The 23,727-nt window shown below is 40.3% G+C and overlaps 2 protein-coding genes across 6 annotated transcripts in view; one reads left to right on the forward strand and one right to left on the reverse strand.

Annotated features, from left to right (window-relative positions):
* Nucleotides 1-13,191, forward strand: part of STAG1 (STAG1 cohesin complex component) — a 382,246-nt gene extending 369,055 nt beyond the window's left edge. For 2 of the 3 annotated variants that reach the window (XM_090284291.1, XM_090284292.1), the window contains exons 29-34: nucleotides 2,135-2,340; nucleotides 6,898-7,072; nucleotides 8,912-9,022; nucleotides 9,585-9,699; nucleotides 11,007-11,087; nucleotides 11,177-13,191. In XM_090284291.1, coding sequence (XP_090140417.1) covers nucleotides 2,135-2,340; nucleotides 6,898-7,072; nucleotides 8,912-9,022; nucleotides 9,585-9,699; nucleotides 11,007-11,087; nucleotides 11,177-11,200 — 712 coding nt within the window. In that variant the 3' untranslated portion in view covers nucleotides 11,201-13,191. The remainder of the gene's footprint in view (nucleotides 1-2,134; nucleotides 2,341-6,897; nucleotides 7,073-8,911; nucleotides 9,023-9,584; nucleotides 9,700-11,006; nucleotides 11,088-11,176) is intronic. The other variant, XM_090284293.1, reaches the window with a different exon arrangement.
* A 5,439-nt stretch (nucleotides 13,192-18,630) lies between these two features.
* PCCB (propionyl-CoA carboxylase subunit beta) overlaps nucleotides 18,631-23,727 on the reverse strand; it is a 61,145-nt gene continuing 56,048 nt past the window's right edge. For all 3 annotated transcript variants that reach the window (XM_090284296.1, XM_090284295.1, XM_090284294.1), the window contains 5 exons: nucleotides 21,964-22,071; nucleotides 21,613-21,713; nucleotides 21,086-21,184; nucleotides 20,003-20,102; nucleotides 18,631-19,124 (listed from right to left, as the gene is read on the reverse strand). In XM_090284296.1, coding sequence (XP_090140422.1) covers nucleotides 19,003-19,124; nucleotides 20,003-20,102; nucleotides 21,086-21,184; nucleotides 21,613-21,713; nucleotides 21,964-22,071 — 530 coding nt within the window. In that variant the 3' untranslated portion in view covers nucleotides 18,631-19,002. The remainder of the gene's footprint in view (nucleotides 19,125-20,002; nucleotides 20,103-21,085; nucleotides 21,185-21,612; nucleotides 21,714-21,963; nucleotides 22,072-23,727) is intronic.

Consider the following 23,727-nt stretch of genomic DNA (forward strand, 5'->3'; position numbering starts at 1 on the left):
TCTTGGGATTCTTGAGTTTCCTGGATCTGTGGTTTGGTGCCTAATACTAATTTTGTCATTATTGTTTCAAATATTTCTTCTGTTCCTTTCTTTTCCTTATAATATTCCCGTTATGCATATATTACACCTTTTACTTTTGTAATCCTTAGATGTTGTTACGAGGTTTGGTTTATTTTTCATCTTCATTCTCTTTGCTTTATGATTTTCAAGGATTCTGTTGAGCTATCCTCTAGCTCAGAGATTCTTTCCTCATGCATGTCCAGTCTGCTAACAAGCCATCAGAGGCATTCTTAATTTTCCATTAGAGCCCATAGCATATTGATCATAGGTGTTTATTCCAGGTCTGAAAATTCTAGCCTTTTTGCCCTGTTCGGTTCTGATCTTGCTCCGTTTCTTCCAATTGTGATTTTTGCCTTTTGGTATGCCTTGTAATTTGTTCTTGATAGCTGGACATGATGTATTGGGTAAAAGGAACTACTACAAATAGTCAGTAATGTGGTAGTGAGGTGTAGGAGGAGGGAAGCATTCTGTAGTCCTACGACTAGGTCTCAGCCTTTTGGTGAGCTATGCCTCAGGACTGTGAATTTCACATGGGCTTCTCAGGTTTTTTTCTTCTCCGCACTCAGGTGGAACAGAATGAGTAAAGTGGGCTGGAGTTGGTTGTTTCCTTTCCCCCTTGCCAGTTAGTCTCCAGTACTGTGGGGGCCTCCCCTATCACGGGGTACCCTGGAGTTTCTAACTCTCAGACTTGTTTACGGTGTGCCTCCAGCAATTCATGAATTACAGTATAGGTTTCCCTACCCAGGTGGTTTCTGCTTGCATGTTTGTTCAGTAAGCTGTGACCTCCTATATTCACCTTGTCTCCACAATGATTTTCCTCTTATAGATCCAAGAAGAGTTGATTTTTTTCAACTTTTTACTTGGTCTTAGGATGCACTGGCAACTTACAAGCTCCTTGCATGCAGAACTAGAAACCCGTCTATTGTGATTTTATTTTTAAGCCTGGCTTTTTAGGAGTTGCTCTTGGGTCAGAGCAGCTTTATTGTTTGGGTAGAGGTTGTATTTAAGCCCCTTGTGCCAGCGAGCCTTCCTCCCTGTGTTGATAGATCTGTGTAGGGTCTGGGGAATGATTTCAAAGCTGCCCCCATCCCCTGTTGTTTGCCCATGAATGGGTGCAGCTTAGCATAAATGCACAACCTTCTCATTCCAGGAGGGCTCTTCTTGGTGTTGGTTCTCTCTTAAATTTCTGGTTGCTCTATTCTCTCATTTGTTGCCTCTAGTATAAAGAACTGCCAGTACCCTTTTATTTGCTTTTCAAGATCTCCATTTTCAACGACACCCTTAGGCAAGAAATATTATATCTATACTCTATTCCAAATAAAGTCAATCCTCCCAGATAAAGCTGGAAAGCTTCATCATATGGTCTGCCTAAGCATGTGGGCAGAATTTTTATGCCACTGAACAGGAGCTGGGTGTTGGGACAGTATGCTTCTTCCTTCAGAATAACAGCCCTCTTCTATGAGCAGAGGTTCTTGGCTTGCCCTTCCAGTTACAGAATCTCTGCTCTACAAGGGAGCCGAGGTGGGGCATTCAGGGTCCAGTACTCATAGCCTTCTGTGCCTGAGGTAGGAGTTACTACCCAACAAGTTGGGGCTTGGGTGGGGGGGTGCTCAATGCTCCCAGCTGCTGTCCAGCATAGAGCATCTGCAACACACAGCTGGCCTCCTCCTTCCAGGGCATCTCTAACCAGAGAGAAAGGGAGCCCCCAACCTTCTTGTCCATGTCTTCCGAGAGTAGAGTTCCCAGAATAGAGTTTCTGTAACACAGAGCTGTGCTGAGGGAGAGGGGACAAGGGAATGATGCACGATGTGATTCAAATGCTGTAAACTCATTGTTCTTACTGAGATTTAGTAGATATTCTTGAATAATACTATATGCCCTTAAGACAATTTCTAAAAACTTTAAATGGTTGTCTTTTATAATTTTCACCAATTAAAAGGTTGTTTTGCTGGAGAGAGGTTGTATGCAAAAAGTGTGTCCTTAGAGAGTCTTCAGAATCTACTGAGAGAACCTCAGGTTATGAAAAAATGAAGTGCCTCCATGAGAATCACTGCTTCCTCTATTGTATTTCTAGTCATTCATACCTTGAAAAATTCCTTACGGAGCAGATGATGGAAAGGAGGGAAGATGTATGGCTTCCACTCATCTCCTACAGAAATTCATTAGTTACCGGAGGTGAAGATGATAGAATGTCTGTGAACAGTGGAAGTAGCAGCAGCAAAACCTCCTCAGTAAGGAATAAGAAAGGACGGCCCCCACTTCACAAGAAACGAGTAGAAGGTAAGTCTGCCTTTACACTATGAGACAAATAGCTTTCCTGGTATTATAGAGACAAATAAAGTAGCAAATAATCTGTCAAAGCAAGGTGATACTGTTAAGTACATTATCTCCTTGTATATTTGATACACACTGAGAGATTCAGACAAAAATGTTGTAATTGACATAGTCGTCGTCGTTGGCAGCCGTCCGTCTCGAGAGACGATGGTGTAGCATCTTAAGAGTCTATCTGCACCGCCGAGAATGGCTGTGCAGTCCGACTCGGGAGTGACATCGTATCTGTCTCCTCCCGTGTTGAATCGACATCTTGCGATGACGCTGAAGCTACAGAGCCTGGGCAGGGTGATATGGAGGGTCTGCTGTTGCCCATGCAGCAGACCCCCCCTCTCTTCGCAGCTGAAGGGTCCAAGGGAAAGACGGAGTCAATACAGCTTGTCTTCAGGTGCGCCGCAGGAGTTGCCGGTGTTGACTACAACGTCAAACCGCCTTAGGGACTCCGGCTCCGGATTTTCTGTCAGGGTTTACTCCCTTAGCCTTTCCCCTGAAGAGGTATGCCGCAAGGCAGCAGAGGTTTTTTGGAGTCAGAGTTTTCCTTCTCTGATGTACCCTGACTGGAAGATCGAACCAGCGACACTTAGCTCGCAGGCCGACGCTCAATTGACATAGTGGAACAGAAGAAAAGGGAAACAGAAGTTGAAAGAGCGTGAAACACAGAGGATGGGCACAGAGGGGAAAAGGACTTAGTTATGGTAGTTGATAAAATTGATTCTACACCATAGTCCTATAATACATTGAAATATTAAGTAAGATAGTTATGTTATTCTGTCAAAATTCATACTAGCCCTAACTGGTGTGACTCAGTGGTTTGAGTGCTGGCCTGCAAACTGGGGAGTCTCCGGTTAAATTCCCAGTCAGGGCACATACCTGGGTTGCTGGCTGTGTCCCTGCTTGGGAACTTGCAAGAGGCAACCACACATTAATGTTTCTCTCCCTCTCTTTCTCCCTGCCTTCCCCTCTCTGTAAGGATAAATAAAATATATATTTTTTAAATTCATACTAATACAGGAGAGATTCCGGTAAGTTGAGGGAAGGCCTCTGCAGCAAATTAAATATATCAGAACAGCTTTCCATTTCCAACACTTGGATGGATCATTTATGTTTGTATATTAAAATAGTGATGGCCAAATCTGGTTTTATAGTCCTCATCAACTGTGGGGAATAAGGAGTTGAATTATAATGAAAATGTGATCAATAGTCAGTATTCATATGCTGTACCCAAAAAGACTAAAAATTGCTTTATGAGTATTAGAACAAAGAATTTCTCTAAACTAAGAGAAAACTCAGTTAAATGCTTATTTCCTCAAATAATCTTCCCCAATCTTCTTATTCTCCTAAGAAATTTTCTCCAAACCAAGAAAGGAGGGCAGTGATCTGAATCCTGTGCTCTTGCTGCTTTTTGCAACCATCTATGTACCTTTCAGCATTTTACCTCTGCTGCCTAAAAAATAGTGACTCCTCAAAGATTTTGCTAAACTCTGTGGTAAAATTAATTAGAATTTAAATCTAATGTTTCTTTCATCATTGGGGAGGCAATATTGACTATTGATGAAGAGTACAAACTCTTAAAATCAGAGTTCTAGAATTCAAACCTGACTCATTTTTTAGCTGTGTGAACTTTGAGCATATTACTTACCTCTCTAACCCTCAATCACTGATCAAATGAAGGATGATCAGAGTACGTTTCCTGTGAACTATTGTAAATGTTAAATGAGATATTCCAAATAAAAAAACAGTACACATACAGTGCTTACTTATTATTTACCACAGTGTGTGGCACATATAGGTAGTACTCAGTAAATGTTTGCTGTTGTCAGAATGTCATTATCATATAGGAAGGACTCTTATCTAGCACGAGTCAGAAAATTAGGCTGGCTATATATTTTAAAGAGAATAAAAGACTTGAAAATATTTACAGAATTGAAGTTTTAAGATTTCTCTATAAGTTTCAGCTGTGGGACTTAAAATCTTTTGGGTCCAAAGAATGAAAATATAAAACCCTGTCTTTGTGCTGTCCTAAACTTTTCTCAAAAGATTAATCCAGTCATTTCCTTTTGAAAATGTCCTCTAGAGCAGCTATATTATATATATATATATATATATATATATATATATATATATATATATATATATATATCAGAGAAGGAAAACTCTGACTCCAAAAAACCTCCGCTGCCTTGCGGCATACCTCTTCAGGGGAAAGGCTAAGGGAGTAAACCCCGACAGAAAATCCGGAGCCGGAGTCCCTAAGGCGGTTTGACGTTGTAGTCAACACCGGCAACTCCTGCGGCGCACCTGAACCCAAGCTGTATCGACTCCGTCTTTCCCTTGGACCCTTCAGCTGCGAAGAGAGGGGGGGTCTGCTGCATGGGCAACAGCAGACCCTCCATATTACCCTGCCCAGGCTCTGTAGCTTCAGCGTCATCGCAAGATGTCGATTCAACACGGGAGGAGACAGATACTACCATGTCACTCCCGAGTCGGACTGCACAGCCATTCTCGGCGGTCCAGATGGACTCTTAAGAAGCTACACCATCGTCTCTCGAGACGGACGGCTGCCGACTATATATATATATATATATTAACCAATATTCATCAAATCCTTACTGTGTACCAGGAATGTGTTTTATGTGCATTATGTCATTTAATCACTCATTTGACTAATATTTGTAAAGCACTTAACGTCAGTCCTCAGCATATAGTAAATGCTGTATAAATGGTTTTTTAAATAAATCAACCTAGAGTTCAGCACGATTATCCAGATTTTACACAGAAGTAACCAAGGCCCAGAGAATTTAACCAAAAATTTTTTTTCAATAATGGAGCTGCCAGTATGATTATCTTTAGGGCTAAGAGAAGCATTTATAGACCAGATAACCTAATCTCTAATTGCCAAATTGCAAAAAAGAAAACTTGCTTTATGTCCATATGAAATTTACCAAGTGACTAAGCTGATATGCCCAGAACCCTCAGACAGCAAAGTTTCATCTGTTTGGTGTAACCATGAAAGCTTTGCAAAAGTGTTTCCATTGTGGACTCTTTAGGTTAGGAAGATCTCTTCAAGAAGAGTGAGTTCTTCCTGAAGTTATTCAGTCAGTCAGTCTTTACCAAACACCTTCCTAAGACCTGTGCCAGGTGCTGGAGATGAGGTGTTAGTAAAAGAGCTCATAATACAGATAGGGAGAGAAGCAGGCAGTTTTCAGTTCAACATGGTAAGGCAATGATTGGCCAGAAAAGTTCTCTGAGAACATACAAGAAGTGGCTAAACTTTTAATGAATCAGGAAAGATATTCTGGAAAAGATGATATGTAGGAAAGAGCTGAAAGATGAGGGTACCCGGTTAAGAACCATTCTTACATTCATTCCTACATCATTCTCATGATCATAAAATTTTAAGTGCAACAGAGAATAAAAGTTTTGAATTAAATGAAGGGTGGTGTGAGTAAAAGGAGATATAACATATTCTTGCTGATTAACTAAGAAGAGATTCAGTAGTGAGCTTCGGATTGATGGAACGACCTTAACCAAATAATAGGTAGGCATTTTCAGGGAAAAAGAACTAACAAAATGTACACATGCATCTGACAAAATTTTCGAAACCTGAATAGAGAGAGATGGAATGGTTGACAGCAGGTGAGCAACCTAACATGCACACATCTCTAAGACATAATGGGCGGGGCGGGGGGGGGCAGCAATGGGAAGACATAGCAGTAACATTTTTTAAATCTTCCGTATTAAGAAAATAATTTAAATTTCTATAGAATGTTTACAATTTAATAATTTTATTAGTATATGGTTTAGGTATGCATATAATGCTTTAATCTGCTCTAATCGTCTTCAAAAAGAAAAAGTTCCTGGTCCCTTTAAGAAACTTAAATGTAATTATAGATAACCTATGTACATGACAAATAACCTGCCAATGCAGGACAGTGTATAAATTTAGTCCTAGTGAGCAGGAATGATTCTATTTCCTCTAGAAGTTAAAAGAGAATGGTAAGTGAGGCTGGTGGGTGATGAGGGAAGATTTCCCTGAAGAGGTAGGACTTTCCCTCTGGTGACCAGTGTTCAGTTGTGTAGCAGGATTTGCTGAGTTCTCAGGAAAAGCCATCCAGATTTTTAAGTGCTGCTGCATGGGGCTCCTTTAAGACTCAGAGGACCTTTACTGTTTGAGTAAAGGAAGGTTACAGAGATTTCAAGCTGGCTCCATTCCCTTCACCATGAGACAGAGGGACTTGGAATAGATGATAATGCGAGGATACTTAACATTTGATGTTATATACATTACCTCATTTAATCCTTACAAATTCATGAGGTAAAGTACTGATAGTCCTATTTTGTATATGAAAAACCTGAATTTTGGAAGTTTAACTTAAAGTCACACAAGTGAGTGGTATAACTGGGATCATAACTAGGCAGTGTAACTCCAGAACCATGTTCAAGTTCATGCTGTAACTTCTACCAGAGTTCACCCATGAGATTCTTTGACTAACTGGAATTTTACAGATGAAAGTCTGGATAATACGTGGCTAAATAGAACTGACACCATGATTCAGACTCCTGGACCCCTGCCAGCACCACAGCTCACTTCTACTGTCCTGCGGGAGAATAGCCGGCCCATGGGAGAGCAGATTCAGGAACCTGAGTCTGAACATGGTTCTGAACCCGACTTTTTACACAAGTAAGTAGTACAAGTTCATTTCTTGACAAGAAAACCTGTAACTTTAAACTAAGAAAAACTTTTTGCTCATCAGGCTGTTTTACTGGTCAGTTCATGAGAAAACAAAACCACAAATAACGGTTAAATAATTTATATTAGAAGATGTATAATAAGTCTGCAAACAGATGTCTGCAGTTCAGAGACTTTAAGTGCATGGTGTCTCACTAACTGCTACTTTCAGATGGAGTTTACACAGTCATTGGGCAGGTCTGTTTCTTCTGAATGACTTGCCAAGATGACATTCAGGTCACTTCATTGGCGAAAGAGCCTATTCTAGTCTGAACACCAAATAAGTAGGCTATATTACTTTTATCATCCACTTAATTAATAGTACTTAATCTTGATTAAGTTTATATTTTAAACTTAAACTGTGGATTAAGAATGAATAAGATACTTGATAAATTTTGAGAAATAGCTACCCTTTTGCTAAGAGAGAATCAAGATCTTACCTTTTCCCACAGTACCAATTACAATGTTTTTTAGTACCGGTGCTCTGAAAAAAATGTGATTGCATGACTTTTGCTGTTAAAAAAAAGCGTAACTTTTTCTGTTATTTTCATTCAACTTGGAAATTCTCTTAGCTCCTCACTTATGTTCCTATTTACATTAGGGAAATTTGGAAATTTTCTTAGCTCCTCACTTATGTTCCTATTTACATTAGTGTAATTCTGTGAATTACTCAGATAAGAGAGAATTCTCACTTGAACTCAGCAAATTAAACTGGTTGGAAATGGAAAGAGGAGGTTTTAGAAATATTCAGATCCTGGGTTTTCATAAGGCATCTTTGCTTTGAGGATCTGCCTTTCTTCAAAGCTGAAGGGATAATTGTCAGCCAGTGCACAACGGGGCATTCTTAGAAACTGGTTTTACTGTATGACCAGCTTCCTACAAGGTGGGTTCTTCCTCATTAGAGCTGCCTGCCTTGCTTCCCTGAGCTTACCTCTTGTCATTTCCTCCTAGCTGTGGTCTGCCACCTTTTCTAGACTTACAGGTTCAATCAAAGTGGTAGCCCCACATAATTATGTAAAAACAGCTTCTTAGAGAGAACTTCATACAACAAATTTTATTTACTAAGTTATTAAAATTTACATCTTGTAAGTCTCAAGAGGCGTGTTTATGCAACTGTTCATGTGCCAGTAAGTATTGAGTATAGGTGAAGACTTTGCCCAGCATGCATCTGACTCCAAATCTCCTCAGAAAGCCTGAGAAAAACTATTGTACCCTACCTTGTTCAACTATGGGGAGTTCTGAGCTACCACCAGCATTATTTTTATGCTTTAGGGGACTGGCTGCCCAACTGGGAATATTTGTGAATATGACAGCAGCTGACTGCAGAGATCTGGGAAGCACTCATTTGGTAGGGATTTGGGGAGTGAAGGTCATAATTTAAGCACCTGTAGGGGAGGAAAAAGTTTTCCTCCACCTTCTTAGAGACCTAGGCTGACTGAAGTGTTTGTCACCAGTAAAAGGAGAGTTTATTGTCAGGACCTTTTTTGCATTTACTGCTCCTTAATTGCCTAAATAACTTATCTCAAAGAGGCATATTTGGGGATTTCCTTCATACCTAACAATTAGCCATGGCCAGCTTCTCTTGGAGACAGGAATTTCTTTGGGCAACATACTGCCATTTCTACAAAGGCAGATCCTTTGATAATGCTCTCACCCGTGGCCCTGGAATAAATCCAACTAATTCCCCCTACATGGGGATTAGGCCAGCCAACTACAGACTTCTTAGCATGGAACTTATCAGCTAATTTCATTATCTGCTGCCACAAGATGAGTAATAGTGCTGTCTCTTAGTCCTCAGATGCAGATCTCTTGGTTAGGCCAGCCAAAATTAGAAGACTTAAATCGGAAGGACAGAACAGGAATGAACTACATGAAAGTGAGAACTGGAGTGAGGCATGCCGTGTAAGTGTCACATCCAGTGTCACAAGAACATAACTGTGATGCTGGTTATTTTGTGGAATGATTTGGGTTTCTCTGATGTTTGGTCTTAGGAGTTAAAATCATAAAGCATGACATGCTCTGCAGCACAGGACAGGAATGGAGGGCATGGGCCCTGGAGATTTTCATTGTATAAATCCCGTGCTGCTACTTGCCAGCTATGTGGCTTTGGGCAAGCTCTAAAACCTCTGCGCTTAGGTTCCTCGTTTGTAAATTTGGGATGATAATAGTACCGACTACTTGAAGAGTTTTGTGGGAATGGACATATAGCTAAATAAATGTTAACTACTGTTACTATTATTGCATTTAAATTACACTTCTTTCTGATAAGTTGAGATGAAATTTTGAGTGAACCAAATGAATGATCTTTAATTACATTAGAGTTCAGTATTATAATTTGTGCAATCTATAGGTTATAATTAGAAAGTGTGCTTTCATTGGTTAGAAAACCTAAAGTAAGAAAAGAGCCAAGACTCCAAATTCAGTGAATGTGAACAGCTTTCTGACTGTGCTTTTTCCTTATCAGTCGAGGCCTAATGGAGGAAGATGCTGAGCCCATCTTTGAAGATGTGATGATGTCATCCCGGAGCCAGTTAGAAGATATGAATGAAGAATTTGAAGACACCATGGTTATTGATCTGGTAAGGAAATTCAATACATTTTTCTTACGTTAAAATATGTGAAGGCATTGGTGTAAGACATTTTCATTTTCAGAAACTGGGAGGAAGAGAGAGGTGAGAAGTAGCGGGTAACACTGACCAGCATTGGGGAGGGCCAGTGTAAGGCTGTGGGCATTAGGATGAGCTTTTGTGATTTTCAAGCCTGCTTTCAAAGCAGTCCAATTTTGAACTCTGGCAAAAGAACTGGTTCCTTCTTACTACCTTCTTGAAAAAAACACTAGATCTATCTTTGTATACTTTAGTTTAAATTGGAGAGTGACAATATACCATGATCCAGCACAACCAAATACAGACTATTGACTCGGTATATTAAGACATTAACTTTGTTAGGAATAGTAATGCTTGGTGATTATGTTTATTTTAAAATTTCCACCCATTAGACATACATATTGAAGGTAATTATAGATGAAATGACACAGAGAAGAAATAAACAGTGAGACCATTTGATAAAACAAGATTTGCAAACATTTGACAGTGGTTGAAGTTGGGTGATGGGAGAATTCATATTACTTTATCTTTGTATCAATTTGCTAGGATTGCCATAAATACCACTGAGTGGGTGGCTTAAACAGCAGAAGTTTATTTTCTCATAGTTCTGGAGTCTAGAAATCTCAGACCAAGGTATAAGTAGGGTTGATTTCATTCTTAGACCTCTATTACTTGTGCATCGTCTTTTCATTCTTCTTCTAAGGACATGAATTATATTGGGTTAGAGACCACCCATATGACCTCCTTTTACCTTAATTACCTCTTTGAAAGCCCTGTCTCCAAATAACAGTCACATTCTGAGGTAACTGGAGTTAACACTTTAACATATGAATTTGAAGACATAACATTCTGCTGTATATGTTTTGATTTTCGATGAGATAATGTCACTCTAATCTATTAACTTCCCTTTCATGAGCCCATCAATATCTTTCCATCTACCTGCTTCAGGGAATTTAATGAAGTTCTGTCTATTTGATCAATTTTACAATGCTATGACTGAAAGGTATGTTGTATGTTTATAGGCCCCAAAATTAATTATAGGCATTTACATATTCAATCGACTCATAATTTGAAAGCCTTTTTCTTGTCTAAGTGATAATTAAAAGCCAGTTATTTTTTTAAATGTATGCTCCATGTAAAAGCCAGACCCTTTTCCTTTCAAAACTGACCCTTAACATTTCTGAATACTTGTGGTACCACTGGAAAAACTAGCTGTTTATCACAGTTCATTGTACTAATTTATCTCAGGAAAAAATGAACTAACTGGTTTCTCTTTGTAGCCTCCATCAAGAAATCGGCGAGAGAGAGCTGAGCTGAGGCCAGATTTCTTTGATTCTGCAGCTATCATAGAAGACGATTCAGTAAATGTTAAATTATTACTAATTTTTATTTATGGTTTCTGGGTCTCATTTTTTGCATGAATTTAATGATTGTGTTTCTCATTTTCTAGGGATTTGGAATGCCTATGTTCTGAAGTCTGGAGAAAACTTACGAATCTGGAACTCTATTATTTAGAGCTAGAGGCCTATATACTGTGATAGCTTGTAAGGGGAAAAACACTTTCGATGTGATCTGATTCGTTTTTTAATCAAATGGTTGAGGTCAATCCCCTTTTGCAGTGACAGAAGAGGAGCATGTAAGTTACCCAAGGGAGTGTTGGTGAATGTCACCTCAGAAAGACTGACCTGAAAAATCATTTGTGTCCTAACATTGGACTTACCCAAAACAGATGTGTTTTTTCTGAAAAGAGGAAAACATTTTAAATTTTTAAAACAGTTGTCAAAATAAACACTGTTATACACCTGTTTTATGAAAACTCTGCATTGAGTAAAAAAATATTTTTAACTTTATTTTCCTGTTGTACAATTTAAAAACCGTTTTAACATTTTGCCTTTTTATGTTTTAAAAGCTAACCATTTTTATTAAACCTATGAGTAAGCAGCTCATTTTAATTGCTGAAGAAGTGTTTTGGAGCTCATTGGATTTGGTTGACATTATGGAATACAGAAATATGGAGGAGCAGAATATTGACAAGCTAAGTTGAAATTCTGACAGTGCATCTCTGCCAAAAACCACATGCCCTCTATGGATACGGATTCCCAGATTTTATATACTCTTGAATAAAAAGGTTTATTTTTATTTATAACAGGGGCATAAAATAAGAAATGTCCATGCAGCCGTTTTTCCAACAGATGCTGTACACCGTTCATTTTATATAGAATAGGGATTCAAATACAGTACATTTTCTATTGGTATATTTGTTCTGTGCATTTTTAGCAACTTCTACCAGCAAATAAAGTATTCTCAGTAAAACAAAAATGGTTCTGAAGTTATCAGTTTGCTGTTTTTACCACTTATTTCATGCCCTGCCAAATTCAAGTTACATAGACTTCCATTTTCTTAAAAAGATAATCATAACTCCTTTGCCATACAAAAGTAATTTTAAGTGTAACATAACTGTGTCTCCTTCCCATGCACTTAATACCTTTATGCGCTAATTTTGTGAATTAAGTTTACCAATTATAGATGTGCTGCATAGAAGTCTGTGCTTAGAGGGTGAAGTTCCTAAGCTTACCTTGAAATACAGCTACATTTCAGTGTTAAATGTGCATATTAAGAATTATTCTTTTGGGGAAAGAAATGAATCTTCAGGACAGCCTTCAATGATTTAGAGTTACAGTCTGCTTAAACCTTTTATGATTTGCTACTGTTGTTTTTAAAAGCCCACTCAGTTGCTTCCTTTCTGATTTTTAAAGTAAGCCTCAATTTCCAAGCCAATCCATTCACAACTATTTCTGGGCTGTTTTTTTAAGGAGCTGCAACAGAATCATGAGGCTTACCTTTTACCAAAAATGAAAAGCATTTTTTTAAAAAATCTGTGCACCCAGTGATTATCTTTTATCCAGGAAAGCAAAATATATTTTCTTCATCCTTTTAGTAAGCAAACACAAAACAGATTTTTCTCAATATTTGTATAATTCTGGAAAAAAAAAAAAAAAAACTCAGTTGCCAAAAATGTTTTATCTGCTAATTTAGCAACTCTTGGGCTCCAGTTAGGGGGGCAGGGGCCTCGCTTTCTTCCAGAGATGTGGACTTCACTGGAAGTGAAGGGGCAGGAATGACTGGACAGTCCACGATGCCAGCCCTGCCTCTGGTTCTGGCCAGGGAGCAAGCTGGGAGGTGTCCTGGCACAGGCACAGATTGACCCTTTGCTTGACAGTCTCACGTGAAAAACAGATGCTGACTTAGAATTGTAGACTACCATGCAACAAAAAAGGTTTAATAGCTACTCCAATGGGTTTCCAGTTCAGTTTGAAATCAATCGAAATTTTGTATTTTCAGTGTCTCCTTGATTGGTTTTGCTAGTAATCCTGTAAATTGTACATTTGCAATATGAGGTTTTTTTCCTTTTGTACAATTTGAAACTGATGCTTCACCTTTCCTTTAATAAACTATTCAAAATCAGGCTGTGGTAGTCATCCTATTGTACTACTAGGAAAGCTTTTAAAGAGATGATTTTCTGTCCTCCTGCTCTTGAGTTTGCTCTTTCAGATATTTGTTAAATGGCAGAATTACTGTGTCAGTGAGATTTTTTTTTTTTCAGATAGAAATTTAGGACTAGCTTGTTAATTTTCTTTTATTCCTTGGATTTCCCATGAGAGAATGAGTAGGCCAAGTTGTCTGTGGTTCAGAGGAAGTCTCTTGCAGGCTGAGTTTTGGAGGAGGCATCCAGGGACAATCCACTGGTCTATAGCTTGGGTGCTCCCCCTGAGATCTGGACCCTGGGGTCATGCATAGTTGCCCCCTATCAGTGGTCCTTTAAAGACCACCGAGATTCTACGTGGCCGTAAAAGTGAGGGCTTTTTCTTGATATTGGTGCTAGAGGTCACACTCTACATTTTATGGGCCTGGTCATGTATTTGGGGCTGTGTTCACTGGGTGGCCTACAATGTCTGCAGAAAAGGCAGGGATCCAGGAGGTTAATCAGCAAGGAAGCTCTCTAGGCAGCTAAGGAGGGAGGGTGCTAAGGATGGGTGTGTCTCCCTGGCAACTTGAGTGCCATCAATTTATGAAACGAGACCAGGGCTTTACTCATGTGTGACTCTATGTAGGGACAAGCTTTCCAACAAGCTTAACTGTGACTTTTGAGTCCATCAAACACAGAACCATGTCTTCTTGGGAAACAAAGGCTTAGTGCCTGCTCAGGCTTTTCAGTATGAAAAGACCAAAAACTCAGGTAGGGTTCCATTCCTGCCCTCCTAAGTGCCCTGTTCTACATGGGTCCCTATCAAGCATAATGTTTTAAAGTACAGCTTTCTGCTCCCAGGAACACATAAAGGAGTCACTTCTCACCATCCAGCACAGTAGGGACATGGTCAGGACCTACCTACCAAAGCTGCTATACCTGCCAGATGTGTTGACTAGACTCCACAGAGGCCCCAGACTGGGGTACTACCTAATAAGTGGCCACAGCTCTTGCTTGGAGATCCCATGCTAACAGATGCAAGGGAACATGGAGACCAGTAGTTCCCACTAAAAGAAAGAAGCTACAGTTTTTCAGAAATCCTTTGGAACCAGAAGGACATGAAAAACATTTGTCAAACAGGTCAAGTCTAGACTAATTTAAAAAGGCGCTGAGAGTCCTTCAGAGGCCTCTCTTGAGTGGGCAGACCATATCTAAAGCACTAGCATCAGTTCATCAAAGGCACAGAATTGGGCTGGGAAGACCAAGAGATGGTCGTAAGGGAAGCTGGAAGAACTTTTCTCAAAACATAAGCACTTTCTAACAAGCACTAGAAGGATGCATGTGGATGTGCTCCCCGTTACTCTAGCAACTCAAAAAAATGGCCATGATGGATGAGGTAGGAAAGCTTTTCCAATCCAGTAGCTCTTTGGCTCCTTTGAGACAATCACAGTGGAGCAAACCACTTTTCTCATCCCGACCCCTAGGCACTTATCCCATCTCCCTCATTTGCGAGGCAATACTCAATAGTTTAGAAAACAGGCTTGGGGTTCAGAAAAGTCTGCCTGGGTTCTAATTCAGCTTCACTACTCATTAGTTGTGTGGCTTGGGTCAAATTGGTTTACTTACTTGGAGCAGGGGCAGGTCCTTACTTGGAGTGGGACACTTGCAGTTTTTCCTACCCTCTACAGCTCTGTCTAAAGACAGACACTTGCCAACACTCTGCTCATTGAATCCAAGTCCTCACTGGTTACAATTATCAACATTTATCTTCCTCCCCTTAAGGTGAGAACAATTGGGAAAGGCATTCCTGCACAGCTGTCAATGAAAATACTGTCACCATTCTCAAGGCAGTCTGCAGTCCACAGAGGCTGGTCTATTTGACAAAGCTTCCAAGGTCTTACAGCTTCATGTTTCCTTGGCCACCAGCTTGGTTTTTATTTATTTATTTAAATTATTTACTTGTTTGTTCATTTATTTTTAGAGAGAGGAGAAAGAGGGAGAGAAACATCACTGTGTGGTTGCCTCTCGCGCCCCCAACTGGGGACCTGACGTGCAACCTAGTCGTGTGCCCTGACTGGGAATCAAACCAGCGACACTTGGCTCGCAGGCCGACACTCAATCCACTGAGCCACAACAGCCAGGGCTCCAGCTTGGTTTTCAGATGGGACTTTTCCACTGTCTTACTTCAAGGCTTTCTAGAAGCCACTTGCCCAAATGTTTTATTGGGCTGGTTCCCCTATTCTTATAGCAGGCCCAAGCATAAAGCCCTTCTCAGCATCCAGATTTCACAGCCTGGTAAAATACTTCTTGTACTCCTTTTTCAAAAATAAAAAAGTAAAGAACACAAGCTTGTGCCTGCTACTATTCTTACATGGACTATATAGCACCATTTTCCCCAAAACAGTTAAAATCCTAGACCTGCTGAACCTAGAAATTGTACTAGCCAGGCAATGCTAAGCTGTTGAGCCACATAATGACCAACCTGCTCTCCCTTAGCCAGAAGGCGATTGAAAGTCCAGTAGTATGCTACATGTTTCCCAGCTTCCAGTGGCTTCTAGTCTTCCTTTTAGTTCTGTACTAGGTTCCAAAGAGAAGTACAAAGAACCTCTGGCCAAACAGTATCTGCCCCTCAGGAATTTACCACCTAGTTAGGAATACAAGTACATGTATGGGGAGTTGGGGGGTGGACAATTAGGTGCTTAAAACCTGCTCTATAAGCAGAATCAGTTTGAGTTCACAATTTGAGATGAACTCATGGAGAAGTCAGATCCTTGAGCATGAGTAGACTGGAGAGGAAGTGTTCTAATGTAGAGGCAACAGGACTGAGATCAAAAACCTACCTAGGCAAGCAAGGGACGGACAGACAAGAACCTTCTATGTGGGCCAAAGACCTTAGAGAACAGTGTATTATCCACTGGAAGTGCTAAACCAGAGGAATGCAAGAAAATCTGGGACTGTAATTAAATCTATTAGCTCAGAACAGGCTCAGGGGGAGCCCACAGAGATGAGGATAGAGACTGTTGCGCAAGTATTCAAAGCCCAGCTAGAATGGAGAGTTCCATTATCCAACTGGAGAGGGAAGAAAGATGCTCAAAATAACTAAAAAATAACTCCTAAGGGCTTAAGCCTGGCTACCTGGGATAGTGGGACGGCTGGTAGAAATGGGGAAAGTAGATAATGATCACATACTGGCTTTGGTCAAGATGAGCTTTAAATGATGCAACATCCAAGCAGGGATTACAGACTTAAGCAGCCACAGGGTTGGAACAAGGGACAGTCATCAGTGGTGGGAGGACCCAAGGCTCCCACCACAGAATAAAGCACACGCTATGGGGCACACTGTAGCAACACTCCACGGTTGGTTTTTCTGCTTAAACTACTTAAAATCTCCAGTTCTGGTATGACTCTTAATGCTTTACATACTCAATAAAGTCTACAAGTATAACAGACAAAGGACTCTGACTCACAAATTGATAACATAATCATCACCCAGTTACTAATCCAAATAACTTGACCATGTACCTCCCGTTGAACTTTATCTTCGGTTTATTGTTGGTATAGTTTTAATGGTTCTAAAACCTTATTTATTGTAGGATTGAGCAAATGAGTAAAATATATTGAAGATAATGGAAGTAAAGTTTTATCACTGTGGGAAAAGACAAGCATAAATATGGAATAGGGGGAGGCAAAGAAGAACCAGTATGTTAGATTGAAGTTAAAAGTTTCAGTATGAACTCATGATTTTCAAATTTTATACATAATATACATTTATATATACATATTCCCCAAATACATATTTATATAAATATTTCCTAGTCTGCTGAAAATACCTAGAAGCACTGACACCAGTGTGACCATCCAGTGTCAATCACAGCTTCTAAATAACATCTACAAGAAATTAGGGCTCTTGGAGAAATCACTATTCTAGGGCTGGTACATAATCGTGTGTCAAAAAATAAGGAAGTACACCAAAGTCATTAGAGCATATCAAAAGAATTGAGTCAGCATGAAGGAGCTCCCAATGGCCAAATCAGGAAAGTTTGTGCATCAAAATAAATAACCAATTTTAAATCCAGGAGTCTAAATATTTTGATTGGTAAACATATTCACTAAAACATTTAGGAAACACCTACTGTGTAACAAGCACAGATTTTAATTACAAATAATATATGGCTCCCAATCTCAAGAAACTTAAATCCTGGGGTAGGGTTAGGGATGTGGCAGGGAAAAAAATGTAACAAACTACTACAATGTGTATTTGAAAATTTGATAGGGTAATAGCATAGTAAGAAAAATTATTTCAGGAAATATGTTTTTAAAAATCCATGAGTCTAAACTGATACTAAAACAACAAAAACAAGAGCCCTGGCTGGTGTCAGAGAGTGGACTGAGCACCGGTCTGCGAACCAGAGGGTCGCCAGTTTGATTCCCAGTCAGGGCATGTGCCTGGGTTGCCTGGTTGGGGGTGTGCTAGAGGTAAATAATCAATGTATATCTCGCACGTTGCTGTTTCTCTCCCTCTCTTTCCCTCTCTCTAAAAGTAAATAAATAAAACGGGACTTAAAAAAATGCTACTGAAAAAAATAAAATGCGAGAAGAGAAAGCTCTTCCAACAGAATACCAACTAAATAATAAGTGTTAGAAACGTAATATTTTACACTCAATATAGAATAACTGATTGAGGCAGGACTCATCAATGGATACTTAAAAGTACTGGATAAGAGTTTGTTGACAGGCAGACTTAAAGAACCAATTATTAATTACAAAGAGAAAATGGTAGTCTTTGCAAACACTATCTTAACCAAGTGATCTGAGTCAATTTTATCAATAATGGGGAGAAAAAGTTAGCATCACCTGTTCCCTAATGTGATACATAGAAAGAACACACTTATGTATTCCTATTACCGGTATCTAAACATCTGGAAAAAATCAAACTCAAATTGCGGGACATTCAACAAAATAATTGGCAAACACTCTTCAAAAATGTCAGTCATAAAAGAGTATATAAGACACTGAGCCTTATTTCCTACGAAATAAACATTACATTTTGAGGAAACAAAGGGTCATGATTCTGTAACTTACTCTCAAATGGGTCAATAAAAATAATAATAAAAATTTATGGAAGAGATGTGAAGCAAATGTAGAAAATGTTAGCTGGAGAATTTAAGTGAAGGACATATAATTAACAACTCTTGCAACATTTTTATAAGTTCCAAAATTTCCAAAATAAAGCTTTTTAAGTGTGAGAACACATTTCTGGAAATAACATAGGGTATTCATCTTGCTGAGGATCTATTGTTAGACACACACACATGCCCGTTCAGAGACATGTACACATGTACACACTTGCAAACATCTCATTTAATCCTCAACAAATCCTGGAGGAATTAAAAGGGTGTATTATTTAAAAGTAAAGAAACTGAAGACTAAAGCAGATAAATACTTCACCCTTGAAAGTTTATTATCTCACCTGCAGCGGAAGAAAATTATTGGGGGGTAGAGGGCAGAAAACAATACACAGAGGTGTTAAATAAGGGATAACTTTAGGTGACTATACTGTTCTCTTTCTAGTTCTGATTTTTCAGATTTCTATAAAAAATGAAGTTTATGCTAAAAAATATACCAATATTTTTAATCAAGCAAATAATTTTACAGTAAAGCAAAAATGAAATCTTTCTAGAATGTAATAAACTTAGCCTTTCCAAGTAATTACTATTACTTAGATTCTCAGGTTTCATGATTGCAAAAAATGCAGGGATGAGTTCTAAGAGCCAGGTGACTAGCTCTCGGTTTATTTTCCTTTGATTTGTTTACAATGGAATATTTGCATGCTTCCTCCAAGGACGTTGTACCTTCTTGCTGGCTAAAACATCCAGGTCACAGCAGATTCGGGCTCGCGTAGAGGAAGGCTGGATGATGTCATCCACAAACCCTGGTGAACACAGAAAAGTGATAACATCTGCACCCTCAGATGATGCCACCCTCCAATCTTGTGCTTAGCCTGGGCACCATCTCTGGGACCCAAAATGTGAACTGGACCAAACTTGATATAAAAGGGGCCGGGCCCAGTGAACCCTCGCCTGCATCCCTGGAGCTCCCATTCCTGTGGCAGGTCCCCAACTTTACAAAAAAAGAAGAAAGAAGAAAGACAGAGAAAGAAAAATGTGACTCCTCGCTCTGCCAAGATGAAGTCAATAGGAAATAAAGAAAATAAATGTGAATTTTCAAAAATAGCTACAGTTCCTCCCATCCCTGTAAACAAGTCCCTCTACAATGTGACAGACACTCCAACCATCAAGAAGTAGATTCTAGCCTTGGCTGGTCTTGCTCAGTGGATTGAGCACTGACCTGCGAACCAAAATGTCGTCAGTTCAATTCCCAGTCAGAACACATGCCTGGGTTACAGGCCGGTCCCCAGTTAGGGGCATGCGAGAGGCAACCACTGATGCATCTCTCACACATGGATATTTCTCTCCCTCTTTAAAAAAAAAAAAAGAAAGTAGTAGTAGATTCTAGCCCTAGCCAGTGTGGCTCAGTTGGCTGAAGTGTTGTCCTGTAACCCAAAAGGTCACGGGTTCAATTCCCGGTCAAGGCACATGCCTAGGGTGTGGGCCATTTCAGCAATGTTACTTGGATCCCAGTTACCAAAGCAGCCTATCAGACCCCACTGTCTTTAAGTGATGACTTTCCGGGGCCAGCCCCAAGATTTGACTGTAATAACAAAAGCACTTATTGAGACTTTTTCTAGAAAAAGAATGAGCAAGTGACCCAACAAATGAGCCAAGCTGCCCTCCCCACCACAGTGCCTACCTCTCACTGCTGCAGGAAAAGGGTTGGCAAACTTGTCAATATATTCTGCTTGAGCATCTTCCACATTCTCATGTCCTTTGAAGATGATCTCCACAGCTCCCTGTCGTGAGAGGATTTAATGAATTTCGCTGGAGATCCCAACCCTGACAGACTTCCCTCAACTCATTATCACTGCCTGTGGTTGTAAACTTCTTGGTAAACGAAAGTGTACTGGAGTGAAGGGCCAGCTCCAGGTGCTTGGGCACAGAGACGAGCACTGTCTGGAATCACCCATCATATTTCCAGAACTGTGCGATGGGGTGCTCAGCTGTGGCCCCAATGACAGGCAGCCCAGGCAAAGCCAAGAGATTGTCTCCCCAGATTCCATCCTGCCACGAGTCCATTGCACTTATCCAAAGACGTGTGGCCTATGTTTCACTACTAGGTCCATGGTCTCTGCATCAGGAGGAAGTAAAATGCTGTTTTCCTTTTCCATGATCCTGAACCCTGAGTACAGAATTCCATGGCCAGAGGAGGACACACACTGAATCACCAATGTAGATGTATGGGGGACTAAAGATAAGTCTTTACATCAGGACCCCTAAAAGTCAGCTGGGGGGTTATCTCGCTCAACCCCAATAGCTATTTCAAAGCAGGAAAGGAACAGGGAATAAGCTGAGCAACAGGAAGTATCCTGTCCAAAGCCACCAGGGTCAGAACTACAGTTTAGCTTCTATGGGCTCAAAGAGTGGCTCAGGGACCCACCCTAGAAGAGATGGGGTTGGGGGAAAAGTCTGATTCTCTCAAAGGCTGGTTCAGCCAACTCATCCCTTTACTGACAATCTCAGATCCTAGTCTGGGCTCTTGCCGCTCTGAGCCCGAACATACCAGCAAGGGCCTGAAGTGAGAGTGCAGGACAGGAGGCAAAGCGGGCCCTGGGGCCCCAGGAGGGAGACTTGCCAGGATCTAGACCCCAACTCCCTGGAGTCTTGGCCCATCCTGGGGCTCTGGCCTTACTCCCAACATATCCCGGCTGTGCATTAAGCTCCTGCTGGGAAAGTATAGTCTCTAGACCCAGGAAAAGGGAAAACTGGAGGTCCTCACCTTTGCTCCCATGACTGCAATCTCCGCTGTGGGCCAGGCATAGTTGGTGTCACCACAAAGGTGCTTGGAGCTCATGACATCATAGGCACCACCATAAGCCTAGAACAGGCCCAAATGACAAATGTTAGCGCTCGACTTGACCAGATCATGTCCCTAAAAGACCCCAAGAATCCAAATGAAATAAGGACAAAAAACAAGAATAGCCCTTCTGGGCTACTGAAAGCCCAGTGTCTTTGAGGCCAGGGAGCCAGAGCAGAGAACACTTGGTGCAGGCCAGAGGCCTTTCACAGTTAATATTCACTGTCTTCACGGCTTTTTCCCACTACTGTCTTCAGTTCCCAGAGATGACTATGGACTTCTCAGCAGGGTGTGTCTCCAGGGCTAAAAATGCTAATCCTTACATGATCCTTTTAAGGGTGACTGAGGTATACTCTTCCTTCCCCCACTCAAACTCTTGGCCAGACCTCCAACCATGACCATCCTCCAAGGAGTGAGTGGGCTCACCACCTCCAATGTAAGTTTCTCACCTTCCTGGTGATGATTGTCACTTTGGGCACAGTTGCCTCAGCAAATGCGTACAGAAGCTTGGCGCCATGCCGGATGATGCCCCCGTATTCCTGTGCTGTGCCTAGGTCATGAGGAAGAGTTACTAGATACCCACAAAAGCCTTCCAAGGTCTGCCTGCCACTCTCAGCTGCGAGGTCTTCCCCTGTTCCACAAAAGGCCAGGAGAGGACCATCCTCACACAGCCTCATCTTCTAGACACCCAGAATACGGAGAAGTAAAAATCTTCAGGGAATTTTGTAAAAAGATCTCAAAGTGGGTACCTCACTGGGCAAAGCCACCTCTCCTGGACCCCACCTCTGTCAATGACTTACCAGGCAGAAAGCCAGGGACATCAACAAAAGTGATGAGAGGAATATTGAAGGCATCACAGAATCGGACAAAACGAGCCCCTTTCACAGATGAATTAATATCCAAGCATCCTAGAAGAGAGAGATTATCCATGCTGAACTTCTGGGCAACTCCTAGTTCTGTTCACAATGGGAATATCTCTCAGCAACCATCCAAGAGCTGATTTCCATGGAGGCACCAAAATCTCTTCATCAGAGAATAGTAATTATTTACTTACACTATTTTAATTATTTTTAAAGTTTACTAGCTAGCGTACTGGATAGATCTATATTTTCAAGCAATCCCTACCAAAATCATAGGAGGTCCTTTTGTAAAAACTGATAAGCAGATTCTTTACAAAGGAGACAGAATAGTCAAAACTGTATTTAGAAAATGAACAAAACAGGAAGAGGTACACTAGTTGACTTCAAGACTTACAAAAAGCATGGTTTCTCAACCTTCGTACTATTGACATTTTGTACTAAATAATTCTTTTTTGTGGGGGTTTGTCTTGTGCACACAGGATGTTGAGCAGGCTCGCTGGCCTCTACTCTGGAGAGCAAACCCCCTATTCGTACCTGTGACAACCAGAAATGTTTCCAACATTGCCAGATGACCCAAGGATATCAAATTGCCCCAATTAAGAGCTATAAAGTTACAGTAATCAAGATAGCACTGCATAGTCATAAAGGCAGGCAAAAACAACAATGAAACAGGACAGGTTGTGAAGAAATAGACTCACAAACTGATTTCAGACCAGGCACCAAAACAATTAAATGTAGAAAGGAAGACTTCACAAATGGTAATGGAACAATTAAACATTCGTATGGAAAAAAAATAAAAGTAGACTTCTGTTTTGTCTATAAATTATATGCAAAAATTAACTAAAAATGGATTCCAAACCTTAACATAAAACTCAGAACTACAAAACTTCTAGAAGATAATATATGACTACTGTGCTGGGAATAGCTTAAGTGCCCAAGAGTGGATGAGTGCAACAAAAACTGTGGTACGTTTACACAATGGAATACTATGCAGCAGAAAAAATGGAGCTCCTGAATTTTGCTACAGCATGGAATTTGAGAGTATTCTGCTTAGTGAATAAGCCAGGTGGCAAAAGACAAATATCATATGATCTCACCTAATATAGGAAAGTAATGAACAAAACAAACTAATGAGCAAAATAGAACCAGAGGCATGTAAACAAGGAACAGACTGACAGTGACAGGCAGAGAGGGGAAGGGGGAAAAGGGGAGGAAGGGTTTAGTCAGGGAATAATATGGATGACACATGGACAACTAAATGGGGATTGACTCTGGCAGAGGAGGGGAGAGCAAGGAGTGGGGAATGGGACAGCTATTAGAAAAACAATTTTTAGAAAAAAAATATATATGACTATCTTTGCAACTTTGTAGTAGGCAAAGATTTCTTGGATAGGACACAAAAAGCTCTACTAATTAGTAAAAACGTTAATAAATGGGACATCATCAAATTTTTTAAATGAGTCAAAAGATAGTATTAATTAATTTAATAGACAAGTCACACACCAGGAAAAAAATATTTGCAATATATACATCTGACAAAGGACTGACTCATATCCAGAATATATAAAGAACCCTAGAAGTCCACAATGTTTTATATCTTGTTTGGATACTGATTACAAGGCTATATACAATTGTCAAAGTGACAAAACCCATTAAAATGAGCACTTGAAAGTTATGCATTTTATTGTGTGTAAATTATAACTC

The sequence above is a fragment of the Furipterus horrens genome, unplaced genomic scaffold, assembly GCF_987537825.1.
Source record: "Furipterus horrens unplaced genomic scaffold, mFurHor1.1.pri manual_scaffold_7, whole genome shotgun sequence".
Lineage (NCBI taxonomy): Eukaryota > Metazoa > Chordata > Mammalia > Chiroptera > Furipteridae > Furipterus > Furipterus horrens.